This window comes from Theropithecus gelada, chromosome 14 (genome assembly GCF_003255815.1).
Source record: "Theropithecus gelada isolate Dixy chromosome 14, Tgel_1.0, whole genome shotgun sequence".
Lineage (NCBI taxonomy): Eukaryota > Metazoa > Chordata > Mammalia > Primates > Cercopithecidae > Theropithecus > Theropithecus gelada.
This window is the reverse complement of record NC_037682.1, coordinates 70,841,184-70,867,199: the sequence shown is the minus strand read 5'-3', so window position 1 is coordinate 70,867,199 and position 26,016 is coordinate 70,841,184. Positions and strand designations below refer to the sequence as shown.

The 26,016-nt window shown below is 42.5% G+C and overlaps 1 protein-coding gene across 1 annotated transcript in view; it reads left to right on the top strand.

Moving 5' to 3' along the window:
* Positions 1 to 26,016, top strand: part of TENM4 (teneurin transmembrane protein 4) — a 787,121-nt gene that overhangs the window by 576,703 nt on the left and 184,402 nt on the right. The window contains exons 10-12 of the mRNA XM_025357209.1: positions 1,222 to 1,392; positions 8,165 to 8,379; positions 10,015 to 10,225. Coding sequence (XP_025212994.1) covers positions 1,222 to 1,392; positions 8,165 to 8,379; positions 10,015 to 10,225 — 597 coding nt within the window. The remainder of the gene's footprint in view (positions 1 to 1,221; positions 1,393 to 8,164; positions 8,380 to 10,014; positions 10,226 to 26,016) is intronic.

Here is a 26,016-nt window from a genome sequence, read left to right as displayed (position 1 = left end):
CAAGGGACAATGTTCATTCTTTGACGCCTTATGGTCTCTTTCTAGATTGTTGTACAAGACTTTTTAGCAGTTGCTACCTTGGAAAATACATTTCAAACAGAAATATATGCACATGGCACAAAATGAAAATGTGCAAAAGGTATACAGTGAAAAGCAAGTTTCCCTCCTACCCCCGATCCATAGTATCTCTATCCTTCATAGGACACAGCTACTGTTACCAGTCTTTCATATTCTACCAGAAATACTTCCTACATTTCCAGGAATTTTTAAACCCAAAGGTAGTATATCAAAAACACTTCTGCATGTTATACTTTCCTTTCCACAAAAATATATAAAGAACCTCTTTATTCTTTTTAATGGTTGCATCCAATTTTGTTGTGTGGATTTTACTTACTTTTCTTGCCCCTTATCAGTGGACTGGTTTCTAATATTTTGCTGTAACAAATTATGCTGCAGTGAATAACCTTGTATGTACAATATTTAGTACATGTTTAAGTATATCTGGAGAAGAAATTTCTAGAATTGGAAGCTTTATGTCCCAGGATAAAGGGTATGTGTATTTTAATGTCACTAACTTTTATCAAATTGCCCTCCATAGACTTTGTACATCATATTCTCACACCAGTAAAGTATGGGAATGCTTGCTTTCCATTCTCTGCCAATACAGTATATTTTCAACCTTTTTTATCTTTGCCAAACCATATGTGAAAAATAGTATTTCAGAGTCTAACTTACATTTCTTTTACTATGAATAATGCCAAGAGTCTTTTCATATGATTATGAGCTATTTGTATTTCTTATCCTGTAAACTGTTCATATCCAATGCCTATTTTCCTACTGAGTTGTTGGACTTTGCTTATTATTTGTACAAGTTATTTTTGTGTTAAGGAAATTAACATTGTCATACCAATTGCAGTTTTTCCCCCAGATTGTTATTTATCTTTTGAAGCAAAGACCGAGACCTCCTGAGACTCCCTGATCCTGCCTACTCCCAGTTCCACCAGACTGTGAGCCCCTTGAGGGCAGGGTTTGAACCTTGATCCTCTCTGACCCCAGTCTCCTTTGCAGGGCTGGCACTACAAGAGCTCCCTTTTGGGGGCTACTTGTTGAACTGAACTGAATGTCTGTGTTCCCCCACCCTGCCCACCTTTCCCTTATGGCTTGGGAGTCCCGTTTCTGCCTCCAGCAGAAAAAGATGACTTTTCTCATTGCTCACCACAGCCATGCACCTGTTTGGCCTAAACTGGCACCTGCAGCCGATGGAGGGGCAGATGTATGAGATCACGGAGGACACAGCCAGCAGTTGGCCTGTGCCAACCGACGTCTCCCTGTACCCCTCAGGGGGCACTGGCTTAGAGACCCCTGACAGGAAAGGCAAAGGAACCGCAGAAGGTAGGGTTGCTGCGTTGTTCGTGTCGTGAGTCCCTGTGTCTGCCTCTGAGCTGAAGAGCCCTCCATCACACGTGTGCGTCCTGTGCCTGGCTCACAGCTCCATGCTCTGGTGCTTCCTCCATCCTTCTGCACTCCACGCCAGCTGCCAAGCTGCCAGTCCACCTGTGTCTTCATTGCAGTTCCTTGTCACTGAGAGCTCATGGGGGGCTCATGCAGGGCTCATGGTGCTCAGCAGAATCCCATCCCATGCCTTGAGGGAAGCATTAGGGGCTTCACACTGCTGGGGTGGCCATCTTTGTGTGGGGTGAGAGGAGCTCTTCTGGGCAAACCTCATGGGACAGATGGGCATCTGTGGGAGCAGGGTATGGGGAGGCAGGTAGATAGGGTGTTGTAATGGAAAGATTCTTGAACTCTTGTGGTTTAATAGAAACACCAGTTCAAGTGGTCTGGCATTTACTAACTGTGACCTTGAGCAAGTCACTTATTTGCCTGAGCTTTGGTTTCCTCATCCACAATGATAACAATAATCATTAGTGTTCGTACAGCATGTTTGTTTTAAAACTTTTTGTCAAAAGCATTTCACATTTAATTCCCACAGAGATCCTATGAGATAAGTATAATTATTTTATAATTATTCTACATGTAAAAACTAGAATTGGTACGAAGGATTGCACTAATTAAGTGACTTGGCCAGAGTCACACAGCCAGTAAATGGTAGAGTCTGGGATATGAGCCCAGGTCTGTGACTCCAGGGCTCTTGCTATCTCCATAAGCTTCCCCGCTTGACTTATCCCAAGGTTACAAGACCCTGAAGGAGATGTGGATGTGAAATTCTATTGTACAATGAGACATGGATATTTCCTATCAATGATAGAAATGGTGGTGCATTGGGTTTGCTGTTCTTGAATGGGATATCCATAGGCCCATGTTCTGAATGTCCTAGAAATATTTCTAACATGCCATGGACACTGTTAGCCAAGAGTGGCACAGACTCACAAAAATTGGCACCCAGAAAGATGTCTGAGCTAATAACTCAGCCTGGTTGTCATTCTGGGCAGTGTGGCGTTCCCTTCTCCTGCACCTGCTATGGCCTGCTTTCTCTCCCTGTGACCCTTCAGTCAGCACATTGACAATAGCTGCCTCTAACCTTCACTGCTTACATCTTCTTTTCTCTCAGTTGACTTTTGAGTCATAGCATCTGAGCCTCTCTGCCCTTGCAAGGATCAGTTTGTTTAACACGGTGGCATATACTTAGTCAGAATATCTACTCATGACCTCTGAAATGAGGATCCTGAGGGCCAAAGTCAACTCTTGGCTTCTGGTCATCTTTAAGGGAAGTGGGAACTGGAATCATTTCCACACAGAGCCCCTGCCCACTATTTTGAGGGACAAAGCCAGTCCTCTCATTTGCAAAGATGTTAAGTCTTAAAATGCTAAATAATGTACACTTTCTTTGCCTCTTAATAGGATATGGAGGGAGGAATCATGAATGGGACCATGGGAAGAGCTCTGGGTTAGAAGTCAGAAGCCCTGAGTTCAAGTGCAGCTGCAGCCACTGACCTGTGGTATCACCTTAAGCAAATCCCTTGAACACACTTTCTGAGAGTCCTTTTCCTCCTCTTCAAAAGGAGAATATTGAGCTAGATTCTCTCTAAGGTGCATTCTAATTTGTAAGGTCTACATATGAAAATGGTAACAGAATCATGTAAGTAACCAGATGGCTCTTCAGAATGTGTCACATTGGCCCTGTCCATGGTCCTGCCTGTTGGCTAGTGGTGCCCATGTCAGCGTCTAGTGTCAGATGCCATGGGTTAATACCATAACGTGAAGACTGTCTTTAGATTAGCATGTACAAATGTAGATTTAAAATATGCTTCACCCTCAAGGAACTGGTAAAGGATCTCATTTGGCAAGATGTATTTTCTTCCTTCTATGATCTCTATCAGACATTGTTTAAACAGGAGTCGGATCTATCTGAAATCTCTCGCTCTAATGAAATTAGTCTGTGGGTTGTTTAGGTTTTGTTTTGTTTTTGCAAGGAACAGGAGGTGCAGATAAGAGATAAAATAAAATTGCACCAGATTATTGGTTTATTTTAATTGGAGTATTTTTGCTTAAAGGGATCATCTGTCATTACTGATGCAAATGGAAATCCTGTTTGCAAACCCCTCCAATGCAGCACTGTGCTGTAGAGTGGTCAGCATCAGAAGCAATCACTGTGACAAAAATACATCAGACTGGAAACCAGAGGACAAAGCTTCCTGTAGTTTATATGAGACCACAATGTTCTTCATTTCTTTTGCCCTGGTCAAACCAATGTCTACTCAGTTTATGTTTTTCATTGTGATGTTAAGAATGCATTTCCCTAGATAATCTCAATGGGGAAAGTCTTTAACTCTGATGTGAGCACATGTTTCTCATCCTTTCTGAGGGTATTCGAGAAAACAGCTGATTCCACAATTAAGATTAGAGTCTCTGCTTCACAATGATGGAGAAAGCAATGTGGTGTGATAAAAAAGGGGTAAATGGGCCTTGGAGCCAGACAATATAGGATGTTAATCCTGACCCTGCTTTATATTGACTCTATTAACTCATAACACTTACTGCATCTCCCTTGACCTTCCTCATCTGTAGAACAAGGATAACAACATCTATCCATTCAAAGCCTAATGTTGAAGTGGCGTTCAACAAATATTAGTTCTCTTCTTCTTATCCACTCAAATCCCAAGCCATTCCATATTAGTTATTAAAATCCTAGAAGTCCAGACTAATTAACATTCTCTCCCTGCCACAGATTCTGCAAAGGTTTGAGGTATTTTTGAATATTTTTAAAGAATATATGTTTCTTATTTATATGAATTTAATATATGATAATCCAAGAATTGTAAATGTTCATCATGTGTTTAAGAATAATATGAAACTGCAGTTCATACTGTATTTTCCAAATGACTGTAACCATTCCAGGGTTGTGATGGGACAGAAACCAAATACAGCAGCTTTTCGAACTAAAGCCACAAGAACTTGTGTTATGCATTCATGCGGAAGGGAAAAAACACATTGAATAAACAAGCATTTCTGATGGTTGAATTGGTGGGCTTGAGATAGCATTTTCTTCTTTCTGCAGTGAAATAAAAATTGCCCATGAGTTTGAACCATGCAAATTGCTGTGCGCAGGCTCAGCTGGGCTCTCCAAAATGGAACAGCTTATTTTGATAACCAAATAAATTTCAAGCAGTTGCTAAGGAAACTAAAGAATTCTTCATGCAAGTTATTGCATTGAAAAGAACCAAAAAGGTGGAGGGAGGGAAAGAACATTAGTTGATTAGGAATTTAGAACCCATATAGATATATCTCAGTTCAATAAAGTAAAGGCTGTGATTGGGAAGTGCATGAAATTTCAGTTCTTCCATATCTTGCTTTTTGACTGAGCTATCCAATCATTTTAGCAATTCATTAAGAAATTTCTTTTATAGACATGATTGCATGTTTGCACAGCATTGCTATAGGAAGCCTGAATCTATCTAGCTTTACAAAGCAAAGGACTGGACTATTACAAGTAAAATCTGCCTTGTGAAGCCTTATCTCGCTGTAGGGAGCCCTAATTGTGACCTAAGCTTTTTGCAGTGTCTGTTAAGTCCCTGGGGACACCCAGTGTCCTTCTCATGAATGCCTTGAGACCCTGACTATTGCCTTTTAACTTTTGGACCTGTTCGTAGGTTCCTGATTCATACCAATGATCTTCTAATACCCTAGGATGCCAGGAAGTTTTTTAATGGGCCTTGGATCTACCTGGTCAAGCTCTGATATTTAGCCTGCTGGGGCTGTGAATCCTATTGGACTCTTGCTCTTTAAGAAGGTCAATGCACCCCACCACCATTGAGAAAGTCTTTGTAGTGTTTTAGTTAACCGTTCATCAATTTGATCCCTTCAGAAGCTATATTTTAATAAATAAAGAGGGATCCCAAAATGGTTTCTTAAGGCTTCTGAGCCTCCATATACAGATATTAATATTGCTCTGAGAATTAACTGAACTGATACACATGAAGGTACCTGTCACCATGCTTGGAGCTCATCAAGTGGAAGCCAATATCACTAGTAATACTACCACCTCTACCTTTATTGCTGTTTCCACCATTAAAATCTATTACTATTTTTATCTTCCAGAATGTAGGTAGGGATAAGAAGAATTGTATATACAAGGCTTTTTGCCTCCAATTGCCTCCAGCCTCTCCTCTCCCTTATGATTCCATCACTGGTGGCTTTTGCTTCATGGTGGAGGATATTTTATATCCTAGTGCTCACAGCTTGGTGCTCAGAATTAAGGACAGAAAGTCTAAGGCAATACAGATTTTTAACAAGCAAGACAGAAGGAAGGAATTTCACTTTCCCAATCCTCAGCCCAGCCCATCTCATGACTCTTTCCCCTCAGGTAAAGGTGATCAGCAGGCTGTTAGCTTTTCCCCCTCAGCAGCTCCCAGCCTGTCCCTATGGTGGGATTTGGAGACCTCTGGTGACCAGAGGCCCTCAAGGTCCTGTTGGAGGATATGCCCTAGAGTGGAGTTCACTGTTTTTATTTCAGCATATACACGCTCAAGACAATTCCTCCCTCCCATCCAGCTCACCTAGGTGAAATACTAAAGTGCCAGAAAAGTCCCCTTTTGTCACCTCCTCTGGGGTAAGAGCCAACTTATTTATGCCTGAGGCCTGCAGACCTCTGACTTATAAGGCTGCAAAACCTAGCTGACACAGTCACTGTCTCCTAAAAATACGTTCATTGAGGGAGAAAATGAACTGTGCAGGGTTCTCCAGTAGCATGCTAAAATGGGGGAGCAGTTTTCCGTTATGTATTTTCAGACATGGGAATTATTTGAATTCAGACAATTTTCAAATCCCATCAGGTCAGACTCCCACCTACTCACAAAGGAAACGCATCCTTGGAATTAGCAGTGTTGCGCTTATTTCTTTTCAGTTTCTAGGAGGAAAAAGCTCAGAAGGCATCTGCTTTGTTTCATTCTCCCTCTTAGTTCTGCCTCCCTAGCAAAATTAAAAGCTGATGGCAGACTATTTCCTCCTGGAATATAGAATGGCTGTGGTATTGGGAACCCAAAAATCAGATAAGAAAGAATGTAAATAATTCTCTTCCATCTCAATCAATTGTGAATTTGGGTTCTGTCTTTGAACTTTGTGAATCACAGCATGGTGGTTTGTGTATCTGTATTTTTCAAGGTAAAAGTCTGAAGCACATTCCTTCCACAAAGGAATTAAAAAGCAAACTCTTTCCCATGCTAATGACAGAATACTAGTGGTACTTTTATTGATAGTGCGCATTTTAACTTTTTTGTTGGCATATTTTTAATTAAAATAACATTTAACAGTTTGAAGCTAAAAACCTGATGTTTCTGCCTAGGAGTTTATAAGGGAATGATAACATATGGAGAAGTTTAACATTTAAATTGAATTTTATTATTTAAAACAGTAAAATATTTTATGACTACAACAACGCCCTGCCAGACTTCATTTCAGCATCAAATGTGCTTTGTAAGGAGTCTTACGAAGCTAGGGGGAAAGAAAGACATTTTAATTTCCTATTCCCCAAATGCTGTTTACAAAAAGTTCCGAAGTGTGTTTTCTTTACAAATGAATTCTTGTTCTCTGAAGTGTCTCTTCGAACATCTCTAACATCACAAAGAAATCCTTGGAACCAGGATACCCAGGAAGTCCTTCATAACAACAAATAAAATACAGCCTGTTGACTTGATGCTGGTCTTTCAGTGTGCTAAGGGTGGTCTTCCTAACATCTCTAGAGTCTCTCCTCTTCCTTCTCAACTCTTCAGGGGGCTGATGTCTGGCAGGAAGTTAGGGTTTGTATTTTTCACCTATGAGTGTGTTTAATTACTAAATAGAGGGAATTTGAGAAGCTGCTTTCCTTCCTTGCATTTGTGGTGCCCCCAGAGAGCTGTCACCCTCCTGATTGGTATAGAAATGGCCAAGAGACTTTACTCATGGCACCCTGCATGGATGCTGGGCACAGGGTTGCGAGCCTGGGTGGAATTTCCAAGTATCGCATAGGCTTGGTGTGTGAACTTGGGAAATTCCCTCAGCTTGACCCATTTTAGCACAAAAATGATATTTACGCTCATCCAAAGACAAAGGAACATTTTGCAGAAATATTTCCTCTTTTCAGAAGTATCTTTTCCTCATCTTCCCCAGCCCCTAACCCTGCCCTAAGCACAACCCCCATCCATATATCTTAGCCTCAGAATTTGGCTTCCAATATGTACATAAATTAGTGAGCTTTTTAAATACCTTACTCCACCAAGTCATGCTTCCCACTGCTGGGGAATCATTCTGACTTGGAAAATTAATAACACTTCATTCCCCTATCCTTTCTATTTTACCATGCACCCCTTAACACACCAAATCACAGAGCTATTCTCATGTGACCACAAATGATTATTTTTAGGATCAAAATATATCTTAACAAGCTGTGGAATTATGCAGTAAACAGATGGCCCTTGGGGAGGACCCATACTGCTTTGGAAGAGTGCGTATTTTTAGCAGAATCATTTGAGCATCGCTGGGGGGAAAGAAAGTTCTGGACCTTTTTCCTCCTCCATGTGGGGAGGGCCAGGGCGGGGAGGAAGCTGACAGCAGAACATTGTAGAGAAGGGTGTGAGGCTAAGGAGAGTCCCGGTGTTCAGATGCCCTGCTTTCTCGTTTCCCATGTGGCTAACTGAGATGTCTTTGTCTTCCCTTCCCTGTGTCTTGGTAGGAAAGCCCAGTAGTTTCTTTCCAGAGGACAGTTTCATAGATTCTGGAGAAATTGATGTGGGGAGGCGAGCTTCCCAGAAGATTCCTCCTGGCACTTTCTGGAGATCTCAAGTGTTCATAGACCATCCTGTGCATCTGAAATTCAATGTGTCTCTGGGAAAGGCAGCCCTGGTTGGCATTTATGGCAGAAAAGGCCTCCCTCCTTCACATACACAGGTAACCAGAACCCCACATACCCTGTTGATCTGCATGGGCTCCTACCTCAAATCTTAACCCAAAGTTAGGAAGCCCAATCCGGAGCCTTAAGCCTGAAGGGACGTTTATATATTTTATAGCCCATTCATCATGTACTCCCTCTCAGACCTGCCCTTTCAGATGAGTAAGGTTATATCACGGGCTTTTTAGGAGGAAGGAATTCTAGAAAATCTCTTAACAGCCTTTCTGCTATTACCTAGTCTCCTAAGTTAAATTATCCAGGAAATGTGATCTGGAGAAAAAAGCATGCAGTTTAGAATCAGACAGATTTGGGTTTGAATCCTCTTGTTATCAGCATTATAACCTTGGCTCCATCACTTAGCCTCTTAGAGCAAGTTTTCTCATCTATCAGATGGTGATAACAATACCCACTAGGCAGGGCTGTTGTGAAGAATAAAGAATAACATTTATAAGGCAGCTAGTGCAGGACCTGGCTCAGAATAAACGTTTCTTCCCTAGTCTTTCTCATTCCTTCTCTCCTTCAGGGTTACACATTGACTCAGACACATGCACACCAGAAACACTGAAAAAACCTTGTCCAGAATGACTGACATATTACCAATCATGATTAATATACAACAGACACTTGTGCAAGGTCCTGCCAGCTCTGGAACTGGAGTAATGTAAATCATAGGCATCCATCGGGCATTCCCAGGCCAAATGCAGTCTTCCTAGCCCTGCTAGTTATTTAAGATTTTTAGTTAAAAGACGGTATGTTTGCTAAAGAAGGAATCACAGAAGAGCCTTAAGTCCCTATTGACTGCAGACTGGTATGCTAGTCCTGGCCTCATATCTCCAGACAGTTTTTCATGAAATTGAATAAATATCTTTTTTGGTTTTTAAAGCTAGCTAGCTTGCTAGATAACTACTCAATTTGCTTGCTAGTAGGCCAGTAGGACTTAACCACCTACTTGTTGTTAACACAGTGTAACTGACTTTTCTGGAGTCTCATATGAGCAGTCTCTGATCAATTGGCAATTGTATTTGACACAGCATGTAATTATTGATAGAATTTTGAGCTAATCCAGTTTAGTTCCCCCTAAATTTGCTCCCTAAAACTAGAGCATTCAGAAAGAACCATTGACCAAAGGAAAATAGACATAGATCAAATTTTCATTTGCACATGACTGATGTTCCAATCACATCCAATGCTCCAATCCCAGTCCTAGCCACCTGCCTCTGCTCCCCTCCACCACCCCCTGAGATTGTTGTCATGACTTGCATGGAGTTCAACCAATTGTAAAGTGGCTAGGTTTCTAACCACACACCCGGCATTGAAAAAAAGCATGTCCTGGTACAGACTCAGCCATGGGAAGACTCACCACCGGTACAAAAAGAACTAAAATAAAATGAGAGTAAAAAATAATCCTCTAATTATGCCTCACTCACAGGAGAACTGGGAGAATATCACTGTGAAAAAATGGGATCTGGGGAAGGGTTGAGTTGGTTGATCAACCTTCCTGCACCCTTAGCCTCTCTGGGCCCTTTTTGCCTCTCTTTGTGTTTCCCAATGTCCTCTCCAGGAGAAGCCCCGGGAAGGACACTGGTGCGTGGTGGAACAGACCCACTGCTAACTGTGCTTACTTTGTCTTTCAGTTTGACTTTGTGGAGCTGCTGGATGGCAGGAGGCTCCTAACCCAGGAGGCGCGGAGCCTGGAGGGGACCCCACGCCAGTCTCGGGGAGCTGTGCCCCCCTCCAGCCACGAGACAGGCTTCATCCAGTATTTGGATTCAGGAATCTGGCACCTGGCTTTTTACAATGACGGAAAGGAGTCAGAAGTGGTTTCCTTTCTCACCACTGCCATTGGTAAGGGAGCCACACCCTCTGGAGGCTGTGGGATATTGTCTCTTTGGGTGGGAGGCCGCATGGAGATTCTGGGACTGACACTGACAAGGGGATGTCCGAGCTGTGGATGGCCCCGGAGCTTGGCAGGAGACCCTCCTGACTGGGCCTGCTGCACAAGGAATCGCCCGCCCTTCTGAACTGGCACCTGAGCCCAGGGCTGTCGCCCACTGCTTGTCTCCTGCTGTCGGTGGTTGGTGTGCAGTGCATTTCAAGATGGGGGTGGAATTGTGAGACACGAATCCTGGACAAGCCACACACATGCAACATCTCTCTTCTTGGCACTTCTCTCCCACGTATTTGTCTTTAGAGTCTCACTTGGTTCACCTCACTGTTTGTGGTTTGGGTTTTGTTTTGGTTTTCATTCTTTTTTGTTTTGGAGCCAACAACCCCTGGCCAATGAGAAAAGAGGATACAGGCTTGAAGAGAGAGTAAGAACGGTAGTGCAAAAGGCTGGATGAACCATGCCATCAGTCAGACTGGGGTTTTGTTGAGAATAGAGATGTCCTAATCTCTGACAAAGAATGGGCCCTTATGTGCTAAATGAGTGCTTAACACCTTCACTGTCCCTTGCAGTGGAAGAAGGCCTCAGCTTCCAGTTCACCCTGAGACCCTGGGCCAGCACAGAAGCCTGTGGGTTTCTGGGAAGCCTGGTACCCTATTTAAAGAGTTTCTCTTCTTTACTGACACATTGCACAGAATGTGTCCGCCTCTTAGACTGCCCTAGTGTGCTGGAGGATGTGATGGTCTTGGCGGTTCGGGTCAGAAAACATCTTTTTCTGAGTTTATATTAGAAGCACTGTGACATAGCCTGGAGATAAAAATTCCCTACAGGAAAATAAAAGTTATGGAGGAATATAACTGCATTAAACAGAACACCTGGGAAGGGGGTTTCTGCTTAATGAACAGTTCTACGTGCTCTGGAGTTCACCTGAAAACTCTCTGTCTCAGTCATTGGCTAGGAGTCTCTCTGACATGGAAAAATGGAGTCTGATAAAAATGTGTGAATCCAGGTTAGATGTGGTGGCTCATACCTATAATCTCAGCACTTTGGGAGGCAGAACCAGGAGGATTGCTTGAGGCCAGGAGTTCAAGACCTGCCTGGGCAACTTAGCAAGATCCTCACTTCTATAAAATAATAATAATAATAAAATTATCCAGGTGTGATGGTGCATGCCTGTGGTCCCAGCTGCTCAGGAGACTGAGGTGGGAGGATCCCTTGAGCCCAGGAGATTGAGGTTGCAGTGAGCTGTGATCATACTACTGCATTCCAGCCTGGGTGACAGACTGAGACGCTGTCTCAAACAAAACCCAAAAAAATCTCTGAATCTGGTACTAGGTTTCCAAAACTCTTACAAGACCCTGGTTCTTACTTTTTGTTTTTTAGACCAGGTCTCACTCTATTACCTGGACTGGGATGCAGTATCTCAATCAGGGCTCACTGCAACCTTGAACTCCTGGGCTCAAGTGATCCTCCTGCCTCGGCCTCCCAAATAGCTGGGACCACAGGCACACACCACCATGCCCAGCTAATTTTTGTATGTTTTGTAGAGATGAGGTTTCACCACATTGCCTAGGCTGGTCTCAAACTCTTGGGCTCAAGTGAGCCGCCCACTTTGACTTTCCCAAATGCTGAGGTTACGGGCATGAACCACCATACCCAGCCCCTGGTTCTTACTTTTAAACAGGAGTCATTTTCAGGCCATTTCCCACTTACTTGAAATTTTACCCTTTGTGTTGAGACAGAAAGTATCTTCCCATTAAATACAGGGTGTGGCTAAAAAGCTTCTGCTCTAAATACAGGCTCAATATTTTACCCTCTTGGCAAAATGAAGGAGGTAGAGGCTTTCAGGCAACTAGCTCTGATGTAGAAATTACCACTTTGTACAGTCCTTGTTTTAGAGATATCTGTCTGAGCCGCTGGACTCTGAGTGCCTAGAGGACAGGGCTTTGCCAGGATCTTATCTGCCTCCTGGCATCCAGCCCAGCGGGGTGCAGTGTCACGCAGTGAATGAGGGGACAAGCTCCCCTGGCAGGATTGGCGCCAGCGACTGTCAGGCAGTTGTGGTACTGTTGGTTTCCTGCCCGGATACCTTCTTGTGAACTGTGGCAGGGATTTTGCTCCATTTTCAGTCTCTAGCACAAACTTGGGTTTTGACCTTACACAAATCACTTGGGGTTCCCAACTTTTAGTTTTTCAGGATTCTGGTATTTGAGGCTGCAGCTCAGAGTCACTGGTGACATTAAGGCTAACAGTATAGCCCGTTCCCTGTCATCAGAGGCCCCAGTCTGGCCGTCATCCTGTTAGGCTGTCACTTGGCAGGGTTTGGGAGGCTACAGGCCCTGATTCTTTTTCCTCTCCAGAGAGGATGGCGACAGTTTAGGGACATGATCATCAAGTTGTGGTGGTGCCCGAGTTACAGCTTCATGGTCTCGTGGCCTGATTTCCCTTAAGCATGGTTTACAAAGAAGCATAGAGTAGTACTTGTTCAAAACTAAGGACTTTTACAATCAGAATTCCTTATTTTTAATAACAGCATAAATATGAAAGGATATTAATACAAACCCCAGAAGAAAGCCACTTTTAATTAGGATACACATCATAGAGGAATAAACCATAGGCACAGTGTGGCATCTTTTCCAACCCTTGGCTTGTCAGAGCTTGCTAACCTGTCTTGTCATAATTAGGGAGATGGTCTTGCTTTTCCCTCTGGTTCTGCTATTCTCACCTAAATGTGGACACCTGTCTTCACTTCCTCTTAACCCTGTAATGTATTTTAGGGCCACTAGGTCATACTATGCTTCTCAGACTTGAGTGAACCACCTGAAAGTCTTGATAAAATGCAAATTCTGCTTCAGCAGATCTGGGTGGGACCTTAGATTCAGCATTTCCAACCTCACCCAGTGATACCAAGGCTGCTGTGGACCACATTTTGAGTGGATATAGTACTTTACAGATGTTTCTCAAACACTGTTGAATAAAAGAATCACCTGGGACGCCAGGGGAAAATTCACATTCCTGGGCCTTTTCTCCAGAAAATATGACTCAGTAGGCCTGCAGTAAAGCCAGGGGATCCTGATTCCGGTGTTCTGTCAAGGAAGCTTTGAAGACAGATGCCGTACCAGAACTATTTTCCATTCCTTCCTTCCCCACTGTCGCATGTTAGCTCTGCGACCAGAGACAGTTATGCCACCTCTCTAAGCCTCATTCTTCTTGTCTGGAAAATGGAACAATGGTACTTTGCAATCCCCCATTGTGAAGATTAAACAGAGAAATAGAAAGTGCTTAGCACAGGCTCTGGGCTGCCACAAGCACTCAATAAATGGAAGCTGTTTTAATACTCTCTCCCATCCTCTTTCTCCTTCCACCTTTCTCTTGCTGCCTTTCTGACCTGTCTGTCTCCCTTCAAGCTACAGTGATGGTTTAATGAATACTGTTTTTTTCTCTAATATGAAAACAGACTGATTCTGATGTTGCTATTAATCCCTCTTTCCCCAAGAGTCCCTGGCATTGAGTCTCAGCTGTCTGTGATCATTACCTCTGAGCTATGAGTTGTAATTTGTCTTGGCAGGTTAATTAAAAGTTTAGGTCTTGTTTTAGTGAAGTCATTATGGTCCCAATATATAATTGTAACTCTCGGGTTTGCTTAACACACAAATTGGAATCCAACCCTTCCTTCATTATATGTCAAAATGCGGATCTAGAATTTAAGAAGATCTGAGATGTCAGAATCCAGAGTATTTATGTCTGTCTGTAATTAAGTAACAGGAGAGATAATTGTGTTTCACAAATGGCTATATTGTGTACGTTTTTGCTTTTCCCTCCATTTAATGCAATCCAGCTGAGGATTTTCAATGAAATGAGTTTAACTTTTGCCTTTAAAAAATCTAAAAGCACTTTACAAACCGTACACACAAATATATACACACAGAGACCTGATGTTGACAGAGCTCCCGGTGAACTAGATGCATTTACACACACACACACACACACACACACACAGCACTGAAACCAAGCAAGTTTTAGAATAAAATGTGGAAGCTTTTTTCAGAAACAACAGGCTTTCCCTGCAGGTGGAGATCCAGAATCCGAGCCTACTGACTCTGGTCCTGGCTGGGCTGAGATGGGTTGCCTTGCTGACCCCAGATGTTGAACGAAGGAGGAGAATGTGTATCACTAGCTGAACTGTAATTCACTCATTGCAGTTTGCAAAGCATTTTCACATACATTCTTTAAGGCTTGCAGTAATTCCATGAGATGGTTATTCTTATTTTTTTTTATCACCTCCCTATTGCAGATGAGTAAATTAAGGTTCAGGGTTGTTAAAAGAAAAGTTAGGACATGAATTTGCGTCTGTCTGACTCCAAAGCTTATGATCCTCCTCCTTTAGCAATTTGCCTTCTTCCCAGTATCAAAACTGCCATTTTTGGTATCACTTACTTCTGTTTTCCATCTGTTCATTCATTCACTCAGCAAATATTTACAGAACACCTATTGTGTGTTGAGGACCATGTTTAACTCTCTTTTTTATGTTATCTAGTCCTCACAAGAAGTTTAGACAATAGATATGTTGACCTCAACTTTACAGATGAAGAAATCAAGGCTCAGAAAACTTGGTTGACTAGCCCAAAGTTAAGGTCAAAGCTAGGATGAAACTTGGTCTCCATATCCCACACTGTCCGCACAATACCATAATCTCTCACTATTTTTCACTGTTACTATTAAATATTTTTTCCATTTGTATTATATGGAATGTAATTTCCTCCTTGTTAACTTGCCTTCAGTTATTAATAACCATATTACATCAACCCAATAAGTTTTCTTGAGAAGTCATTAAGAAGACCATGAGGAAAATCTCACATCTCAAATTTTAAAAGTAAACATACCTTTGTATGTATTGCTTGCAACTCAAGACCTAACAAGTTCGTATTGTACTGCTTTCACTCTTCAGATAGCATCCTATCTTTTCATTCTGGCTGATGCTGAAGCATAGAGGACAGATCAGCCTGACATTGTGGCAATGTGAGCCAGGCTGGAACATAACAGAGGTGCCCTGCAGTGGATTTAGAAACCTAGAGAAAAGAAATGAGAACTGTTGTTAGAAAATGTAGAGACTGCGAATTTTTATGAGAAACTTGCTCTGGCCTCCCTGGTACTCACTGAAGAGAAGAGTCATTTTGTTCATGTCCAGGCAGTTACTATAAATCAGTCTGTTCTTTATGTCCAGGGATTAGAAGCAGATTTAGTTTCTTTCTTCCCTCTATTCCTCCTTCTCTCCTTCCTCTTTGCTTTCCATTATCCAACAAGTATTGCATCCTTGTTCTTACCCAAGCTGAGGCTACAGGGAAGGTATGACATGGCTTCTGGCAAAAGTAGCTCATAGTCCAGATTAAGGGAGATGAAAGATTTATATAGTAAATAGCTCTAAGCCAAGGAAAAGAGTAAGAATGGTCTCTCCTGGAGTCATGGATCAAAGTCCCACGAGGGTTGAAGGAAGGTGAGGACTTGTCTAACTGGATGGGTCAAGGAGAGCTTTCTGGATGAAGTGACATTTAATTTGGACCTTAAAGAATGGGTGAAATTTTTACATTTAAAAAAGGAAAATGGGAGGGCAAGTGTTAAAGAAATTATTCCAGATAGTAGGTACTACCAGCATGAGTAAAGTTCGGTAGGCCGAAAAGTAAGAGCTGGCTATAAGAAGGCAGCAGTTCTGTTTGACTGGAGCACAGGATGCCTTAAAGGAGAGAAATGAGTTATCAAGGAGAGCCTTAAATGCCACGCTAAGCAAAACGTTTATTATTTAAGTATTAGGCACTATGGCAGGCTTTTGAGCAAGGGAATAAAATGATTAGAGCTAGAAGTTCTATCTGATGAGACCCGGAACGAGAGCTCATGAATTTATGTGGTCAAGGGAGGTTACTGGGAGTGAACTTAGTGACTTCAGAAGGATAAAGAAAAGGAGGGAGGGAAAGAGGGTGTGAGGAAGGACAAAGAACTTGTTCAGTGATGCTAGCTAGTGATTTGCTTTCCCTACAATCCATTCCTCTTTTTCTCTAGGTATGCCTCGATACTTCACCTAAAGTCACCCAAATTCCTATCTCCAAGGGTCACCAAAATTGGGTCCTTCATGATTTTCCAAAGACCACTGGACTGTGTTATTTCTTTGTTTCCATTACTTTGATTAGGTATTTGCCTCTGAGTGCATTTACAAAGATCTGGAGAGAAAAATCTCTGACATTATATACCATAATTTGTGTAAAAACCTGCACTACTTAAATGAAGAAACTAAGAAAAATGATTGAGGAGTGATTTTTGGTTTTTAATAAGTCCCTTCTCCACCTCTCCTTATATCCCCTTCCTCTGAATTATAAGATATAAATACAGCAATGAAGAATTGAGGTCTCCTGGTAATAAATTAACCTTCTTGTAAATGACATTGGCAACACTTTGTGAAATTTCTAATGGAAACACTTCTTTGGAAAAGCACCCTGTGAATTTACCTCTCCCTGATATGGTGATTTATTTGGAGCAATCTGGTATAAGTGGAATGAAATTGTAGGCCAAGGGAGCTCAAGTCAGCACATTGGAGACAGACTGTGGCCAAAATTCTGTTGAGTGGAAGAGAGCTAGGAGTATCAGAGCACTACATCTGCAGACTTGGAGACTAGCCCTGCCAGTAAATGTCTCTGCTCACTGAAGGGCAGGGCTCCCCACTGTCCCCACCCCCAGCATCTCTGCTGCCCTTGGGATCTTTTATTTATTTATTTATTTATTTATTTATTTATTGTATTATTATTATTATTATACTTTAAGTTCTAGGGTACATGTGCACAACATGCAGGTTTGTTACATATGTATACTTGTGCCATGTTGGTGTGCTGCACCCATCAACTCGTCAGCACCCATCAACTCGTCATTTACATCAGGTATAACTCCCAATGCCATCTCTCCCCCTTCCCCCCTCCCCCCTCCCCATAATAGGCCCCGGTGTGTGATGTTCCCCTTCCCAAGTCCAACTGATCTCATTGTTCAGTTCCCACCTATGAGTGAGAACATGCAGTATTTGGTTTTCTGTTCTTGTGATAGTTTGCTGAGAATGATGGTTTCCAGCTGCATCCATGTCCCTACAAAGGACACAAACTCATCCTTTTTTATGGTTGCATAGTATTCCATGGTGTATATGTGCCACATTTTCTTAATCCAGTCTGTCACTGATGGACATTTGGGTTGATTCCAAGTCTTTGCTATTGTGAATAGTGCCGCAATAAACATACGTGTGCATGTGTCTTTATAGCAGCATGATTTATAATCTTTTGGGTAAATACCCAGTAATGGGATGGCTGGGTCATATGGTATTTCTAGTTCTAGATCCTTGAGGAATCGCCATACTGTTTTCCACAATGGTTGAACTAGTTTACAGTCCCACCAACAGTGTAAAAGTGTTCTGCCATTGCTGAACCTTCTGAATCTTTACCTGGAATTGCAAGGGCAGGTAAGAAGAAAAAGTAGCCCAAGGACAATGCAGCAACCAAGCAATAAAGGCTTGTCTCTCTGTGAGAAATACTTAGCAAGGCAATAGTGTACAGATAACCAAAATCCCCACTAGAGTAGCATTTAAGTGGAGTTTTGATGTTCTCATGCACACTTTTTGTCTAGAAGATGGGCTGCTGTTTTTATGCTTGCTACCTCATGGTCATAAAATGGCAGCTGTAATTCTGGGGCTCATGTCTGCATGTGAGGCAGGAAAAATAAAAAAAGATAAGGAAACAGGAAAGCAGAATTTTTCCTAAAACATTCAGCTTCCATTTCTTTGGCAGAGCTGTGTCACTTGGACACTCAGAGCTATAAGGAAGTCTGAGGAAGGGGATATTTTTAGCTTGCCACATTGGTACTCTCAACAAAATTAGGGTTCTCTCAGGGAGAAGGGAAATGAATATGGGGTAGGCACATAGCAGTGTCTGCCACAGACTTCATCAAGTCTGTTTGGTTCAACAAAGACCAACTAAAACCTCCCCCTTACCATGTGCCAGACCCTTGTCCGGGCATCGGGTATAGCCAGGAGGCAGACATGGTACTTGACCTTGAGGTTTTTCATGGGCTAGTAAGTTAGGGTAAGCGAAGCTGAGAAAAAGGAGAAGCTGCCCATGTAATTGAGGAGGAAAGAAAATGGCTTGGTTCAGTCTCTTTGTATCATCCAGGAACTGTGATGTTTTCCATTATGCCTCAAAGCACCTTGCATGATACTTTAAGGGGGACAGACAGCAGGAGCAAGTCCAGAGTGGTAGACTCAGGTTGCAGACAGACCTAGACACTGCATCTGTTCATTTGTTCTTTATTCAACCCGTGTTTACTCATTGCCTTTCATGTGCCAGTTCTGAGCAGGCATGCACTGTCACTGGTATATAAAATAGTCATGCTTTCTGCCTCCATGGTGTTCATAGACAGGTTTGAGGCAGTTTGAGATGGATTCTCAAGTTTAAAGACAATCATCAAATATATATATACATATGTAAAGATAAATAAGGATAAGTGGTAAACACACGTCCTGATAAAGAAATCCAGAGAAACACATAGAAGCCTAATTCAGAAATTGAGGCTCAGAGATGTAATGCTAATTGCCAAGATCTCGTAAATAGGAAATAGCAGAGGTAGGTTAGCAATCCAAAGCACACATTCTTACTCTTACATCTCAGTGACCAGGTCTAAATCCAAGTTTCTGGAGTGGTGACACCCATGTGTGTCCTTATACCCTCTCATAGAGATTCAGAAAGACAGATGGGGCCTTAGAGACCATGGCACTCACACCTCCTAGACTCACAATGGGCCGGCCACATGCCTGCTGTCCACTCATCTGACTTGTTTATAGAACATCTCTAACCTGGCACTCACTCCTGCTGCAGGAACCCCTGCTCCCACCCTCCATTCAGATGGAGCTTCTGATGGAAGATATTTTATCAGTAATGGTTTAATTTTTACAACTGATGAATAAATTTTTATTTTCTTTTAGCTCTTTTTTTTTTTTTCTATCAGTTGCTAAAGGCAGTTGCTCATTCCCGTTTGCCAGCTGGCTTTTCCACTGACAGAACGGCAGCTTTGAGAGGGTTCTCACATAGTGGTATTATTTTTTCTTTCCCTTTACAGCACCACTGATATGTGGGACATAATTAAATGTGAGGCCGCCTGTTCGGTAACACCCTCTTAGGAATAACCTAGCTGCAATTAACATGTGAATCTCTGCTGGAATTGGCACTGGTGGTCGATAGTTGAGGTTGTTGGAGGCAGGAGTACAGTTGGGGGTAGAGCTGACCAGATAGATGGTGTGGTCCAAGGAAAGGATAAAGACTTTGGAGTCAACCCAGCCTGGGTTTAGATTTGGGCTCTACTAGTTATGAGCTGTGGGATTTTGGATAAGTCTTACCCTCACCAAACTCATCTATCCTTGGGAATCAAACTTACTTTAGAGAATCTGACAATGATGTGAAAGCATAGGATTCATGGTAGGTACTCAGTGTGTTTCTAAATGTGTCAAGTATTCAGCATTTGCTGAACATCTGCTTTGCTAAGTGCTGGAGGTTTCACAGTGAATAAAACAGAAGTTTTGCCCTCAAAGAGCCTACAATCAATTGGGAGAACCAACCCTTTCATAAATACTTCCAGTATAATGTGGCCTGGGCCAACAAAGGGGTCCGTGGGAGCTCCATGGGAGCAGAGAGAAGGGCTGCTACCTCTGCCAGGCATGTAGAAGGAGCTTGTGAGGCAGAAAGGACGTATTTTGAGAAGAGTGTTTAGTGAGCTGGAAAGCAGTGTACAAATATTATTAGCAACTTGGGGACAGAGCAGAAGTGGGAATCCAGAAAGAAAAATACAAGAAAAGAGTCACCCTAAAAAGAAGAAATAAAGGAGTGTGTTAATCTGCTAGGGCTGCCATAACAAAATACCACAAACTGAGTAGTTTAAAGCAGAAGTTTTTTTCTCACAGTTCTGAACACTACACATCTAAAATCCAGGTACTGGCAGGGTTGGTTTCTGGTGAGGCCTCTCTTCCTGGCTGGCGACGGTCACCTTCTCACTTTGTCCTCGTCCTCATGTGGGCTTTTCTCTGTGTATGTATGGAGGGAAAGAGATCTCTGGTGTCTTTCCCTCCTTTTTTTTCTTCTTTGTACGAAGTCTCGCTCTGTTGCCAGGCTGGAGTGCAGTGGCGCAATCTCAGCTCACTGCAACCTCCACCTCCCTGGTTCAAGCCATTCTCCTGCCTCAACTTCCTGAGTAGCCGGGATTACAGGCACACGCCATCACAACCAGCTAATTTTTGTATTTTTAGTAGAGATGGTTTTTTAGTTTTTATTTTTAGTAGAGAGTTAGCCAGGATGGTCTCAATCTCCTGAACTTGTGATCCATCCACCTTGGCCTCCCAAAGTGCTAGGATGACAGGCGTGAGCCACCGCGTCTGGCCTTTTCATTTGTTTATTTATTTATTTGTTTGTTTGTTTATTTATTCTTTTATGGTAAGATTCTTTATTATTATTATTATTATACATTAAGTTCTAGGGTACATGTGCACAACGTGCAGGTTTGTTACATATGTATACATGTGCCATGTTGGTGTGCTGCACCCATTAACTCGTCATTTACATTAGGTATATCTCCTAATGCTATCCCTCTCCCCTCTCCCCTCCCCACAATAGGACCCGGTGTGTGATGATCCCCTTCCTGTGTCCAAGTGATCTCATTGTTCAATTCCCACCTCCGAGTGAGAACATGCGGTATTTGGTTTTCTGTTCTTGTGATAGTTTGCTGAGAATGATGGTTTCCAGCTGCATCCATGTCCCTACAAAGGACACAAACTCATCCTTTTTTATGGATGCATAGTATTCCGTGGTGTATATGTGCCACATTTTCTTAATCCAGTCTGTCACTGATGGACATTTGGATTGATTCCAAGTCTTTGCTATTGTGAATAGTGCCGCAATAAACATACGTGTGCATGTGTCTTTATAGCAGCATGACTTATAATCCTTTGGGTATATCCCCAGTAGTGGGATGGCTGGGTCAAATGGTATTTCTAGTTCTAGATCCATGAGGAATCGCCACAGTGTTTTCCACAGTGGTTGAACTAGTTTACAATCCCACCAACAATATAAAAGTGTTCCTATTTCTCCACATCCTCTCCAGCACCTGTTGCTTCCTGATTTTTTTAATGATTGCCATTCTAACTGGTGTGAGATGGTATCTCATTGTGGTTTTGATTTGCATTTCTCTGATGGCGAGTAATGATGAGCATTTTTTCATGTGTCTGTTGGCTGTATGAATGTCCTCTTTTGAGAAGTGTCTGTTCATATCCTTTGCCCACTTTTTGATGGGGTTGTTTGTTTTTTTCTTGTAAATTTGATTGAGTTCTTTACAGGTTCTGGATATTAGCCCTTTGTCAGATGAGTAGATTGCAAAAATGTTCTCCCATTCTGTAGGTTGCCTATTCACTCTGATGGTAGTTTCTTTTGCTGTGCAGAAGCTCTTTAGTTTAATTAGATCCCATTTGTCAATTTTGGCTTTTGTTGCCATTGCTTTTGGTGTTTTAGACACGAAGTCCTTGCCCATGCCTATGTCCTGAATGGTATTACCTAGGTTTTCTTCTAGGGTTTTTATGGTTTTAGGTCTAACATTTAAGTCTCTAATCCATCTTGAATTAATTTTCGTATAAGGAGTAAGGAAAGGATCCAGTTTCAGCTTTCTACTTATGGCTAGCCAATTTTCCCAGCACCATTTATTAAATAGGGAATCCTTTCCCCATTTCTTGTTTTTGTCAGGTTTGTCAAAGATCAGATGGCTGTAGATGTGTGGTATTATTTCTGAGGACTCTGTTCTGTTCCATTGGTCTATATCTCTGTTTTGGTACCAGCACCATGCTGTTTTGGTTACTGTAGCCTTGTAGTATAGTTTGAAGTCAGGTAGCGTGATGCCTCTAGCTTTGTTCTTTTTGCTTAGGATTGTCTTGGCATTGTGGGCTCTTTTTTGGTTCCATATGAACTTTAAAGCAGTTTTTTTCCAATTCTGTGAAGAAAATCATTGGTCACTTAATGGGGATGGCATTGAATCTACAAATTACCTTGGGCAGTGTGGCCATTTTCACAATGTTGATTCTTCCTATCCATGAGCATGGTATGTTCTTCCATTTGTTTGTGTCCTCTTTTATTTCACTGTTCCTCTTTTTATAAGGACATAAGTCCTATCAGATTAGGGCCCTACCATTGTGAACCTCACTTAACCTTTGTTAGCTCCATATAGGCCCTATCTCCAAATACAGTCACTTTGGGGGCTAGGCTTCAACATATGGATTTGGTAGGGGGACACAGTTAATAACAAGGAGGACTTGAGAAGACCATAAGATAGTAGCAGTCTCTGCTCAACCACACAGATGAACTGGCTGGAAAGGATCATTATTTGTGTTTCAAAGATGAGGAAACAGTCTATTACCAGTGGCTGACACAGCAACATAAAGCCAAGTGTTTGAATCCAATCCCAGGAACTTCCCCTGAAGCCCGGCTGCCTGACAAGACTGTGAATTTGGAAGACCCCCATCAGAGGGTCAGTGAACCCCTAGCAAGAAGGTCAGACATCACTGATGTTCATCCCTGCAAGCTAGAAACTTCTGTTATGGGCATGAATTCCTTATGGGCAGCTTTGAGGGAATGAAGGCACAGTCACCCTTTCAAGGCACTGCCAGGTACCTGGCTGAGGAAGGCTCTTTCTGTCCTCAGGACTTTATGCATCCCAAGCCTGCTAGATTCCATCTTTCTTTGCCAGTACTCCTGTAACTCAAAAATGGAAATGTGAGTTCCAGAACATTCGAAGGCACTAACTGCTATTTGTTCTTATAAATTTGGCTTTCTTCAGAGTTCATAAGGAACTTCTCCAATGTCCCATTCTAGTTTCGGTGCTTTTCAGTCTTTACAAACTCTTCTCTGGAACTACTTGGCAAAATTAATAATTTTGGCTACTGTTTATTCAATGCATACTGTGTCTTAAGTATTATCTTAGATATTTAACATAAACTATTTATTGTTTGTTTGGTTTTGTTTTTTAGTGACAGGGTCTTGCTTTGTCACCCAGGCTGGAGTCCAGTGGCACAATCATAGCTCACTGCAGCTTTGAACTCTTGGCCTCAAACAATCCTTCTACCTCAGCTACCAAAATAGCTAGGACTGCAAATATGTGCCACCACACCTGACTAAATTTTGTTAAATTATTTTTTTGTAGAGGTAGGATATCTCTATGTTTATTTTTATTTATTTATTTATTTATTTATTTATTTATTTTGAGACAGAGTCTCATTCTTGTCTTCCAGGCTGGAGTGCAGTGGTGCAATCTCAGTTCACTGCAACCTCTGCCTCCTGGGTTCAAGCAATTCTCTTGCCTCAGCCTCCCAAGTAGCTGGGATTACAGGTGCCCACCATCATGCCCAGCTAATTTTTTATTTTTAGTAGAGAAGGGATTTTACCATGTTGGCCAGGCTAGTCTGGAATTCCTGACCTCAAGTGATCCACCTGCCTTGGCCTCCCAAAGTGCAGGGATTATAGGTGTGAGCTACTATGCCTGGCCTCTCTATGTTGCCCCGACTGGTTTTGAACTCCAGGCCTCAAGTGATCCTCCCACCTCAGCCTCCCAAAGTGCTAGGATTACAGGCATGAGCATCACACCTGGCCTAATAAACTATTTCAAACTTTTACAATAGGCATATGAAGTACATATTTTCTGCCCACCCCCGCATAGGAAGCTCAGAATATTTAAATGACTAGGCAGAAGTTAAATACCCAATTATTGAAGGGGCTAGAGTTTGAATCCAGTTCTATCTGACCCTAATATCTACATGTTTCTCGTCATGCCCTCTCTCACGTATGCCCTTGTTGTGTGAGTGCCTGGTATGTCCAGGAGACTGGAAGTAGGAGGAGTAAGTACATGAGAGGGTGATACCCAGAGGAGAGCCTGGAAAATGAGGTCCAGGCCAGCCTAGGACAGGCTTTGTCCCTGTTGGCTAGCCAGCTTGGAAGTCTGGTTTTGAAAGCAGTGGGGAGTACAGGATAGTTTTTAAGCGAAGATGTAGCATGAATTGGGTCTTGTGTAGATATCTTTGGCTGACAGTGACATATACAAATGAGACAGGGAGACCAATTGGAAGACTGTTTCTGTAGCCAGTGGGATTAGATGAGAGAAGAGAACCTACACTAAAGCAAATGCCACTGCTTTTGTATAAAAGAGGGAAGACATTCCAGGACATTATAGGCTGGTTTTATTGACCACTTGAATTTTACCTGTAAGGGATAGGCACTGAGTTTCGAACTTGGAGACAAGATGGATGGTGATATCACTAAGTACATTAGGAAATAAGGAGGAGAGGTGAGTTGTTGAGCTGCTAAGAGAACTTCCCAGTGGAAGTTAGTTGTTGGCAGTTACTAATAAGATGGATAGGTAGGTCTTGACTTGGGGATAGCTCTGAATTTGAGACGGAGACCTGGTGGACAGCATGAGTGTGGGTGTGACAAAGGAGCAGATGGAGGTTAGAGTACCTAAGGAGATGTACCAACCGAGAAGCAAGGAGTCAAGGATGGAGCCCCAATGTTCAGAAGACAGGGGGAAAAGTAGAGAAAACTTAGAAAGATGATTACAAAGCAGCTGCTGGCATTGGTCATTAGGAGGTCACTGGCACCCTCGGTGGGAGCAGCTTCCGCCCATTGGTGCAGGCAGAAGCAGGGTCACCACGAGTTCAGGAGTGAATGAGAGGCATAGAGTGGAAACAGTTCTTTCTAGACAGAGCAGGGAAGGAGACAGATGGGAGTAACCTGAGGAGGAGGTAGGTTCAAGTAAAGGTTTATGTAAGGTGGGGAAGCGTTGGACGTGCTGTCAGCTATGGGAAAGAAGCCAGGGGTGAAGACTGGAGGCCCAGGAGAGAGGGGAGATGATTAATGGAAGAAGGTGGGAGGCATGGAATGGAGGGCAGAGGCAGAAGGAGGAGCCTAGGAAAGGAGGAGACACACCTCTTCCCGTGGGATGGGGAGAGGGCAAGGAAGATGAGATCAACCTTGAAGGTGGAGGGGAGTGGGATACAGGGTAGGATTCACGCTGATCTCAGGGTGAGCAGTGCTTTCCAGAAATGGATTGCCTTACAGAGTAAGCCACTTATGGCCTGAATTGTGTGTGTTCCCTTCTGTATAAAGGCAGTCTAAAGGTGGCACTAAATAAAATAGTGTGCATTATAACAATAAAGAGAGGCAGTGTGGCTTAGTGGTTAGAGAATGGATTTGAAGCCAGGTGGCTGGTTGAATACAGTCTCTGCCACTTAATAGCAGTGGGACTTTGGGCAAGACAGGTAACCCATCAGTGCCTCAGTTTCCTAATCTAAAAAATGACAATAATATTAGTACCCAACTCATGAAGGTAATTATGAAGTTAAAATGAGTTAATATTTGTAAAATATGGAGAACAGTGCCTGGCATGTAATAGGTGCTATACAAGTGTTCGCTATTGTTATTGGCAGTAATATGCACTAACATTTTTGAGGGCTTACAGAGTCCCAGGAGCATGCTAAGTGTTATACCTGCATTACCTAACTTAAAGTTTGTAATAGACCTGGGAAAGCAGGAACAACCTTATTTTCTTTGTAGAGATGATGAAACAAGGTTCCGAGAAAGTAACAAACTTGCCCAGTCACACGTTGAGTAAGAACAGAGCCAGGATTTGAATCTAGGCCAGTCTGCCTGAA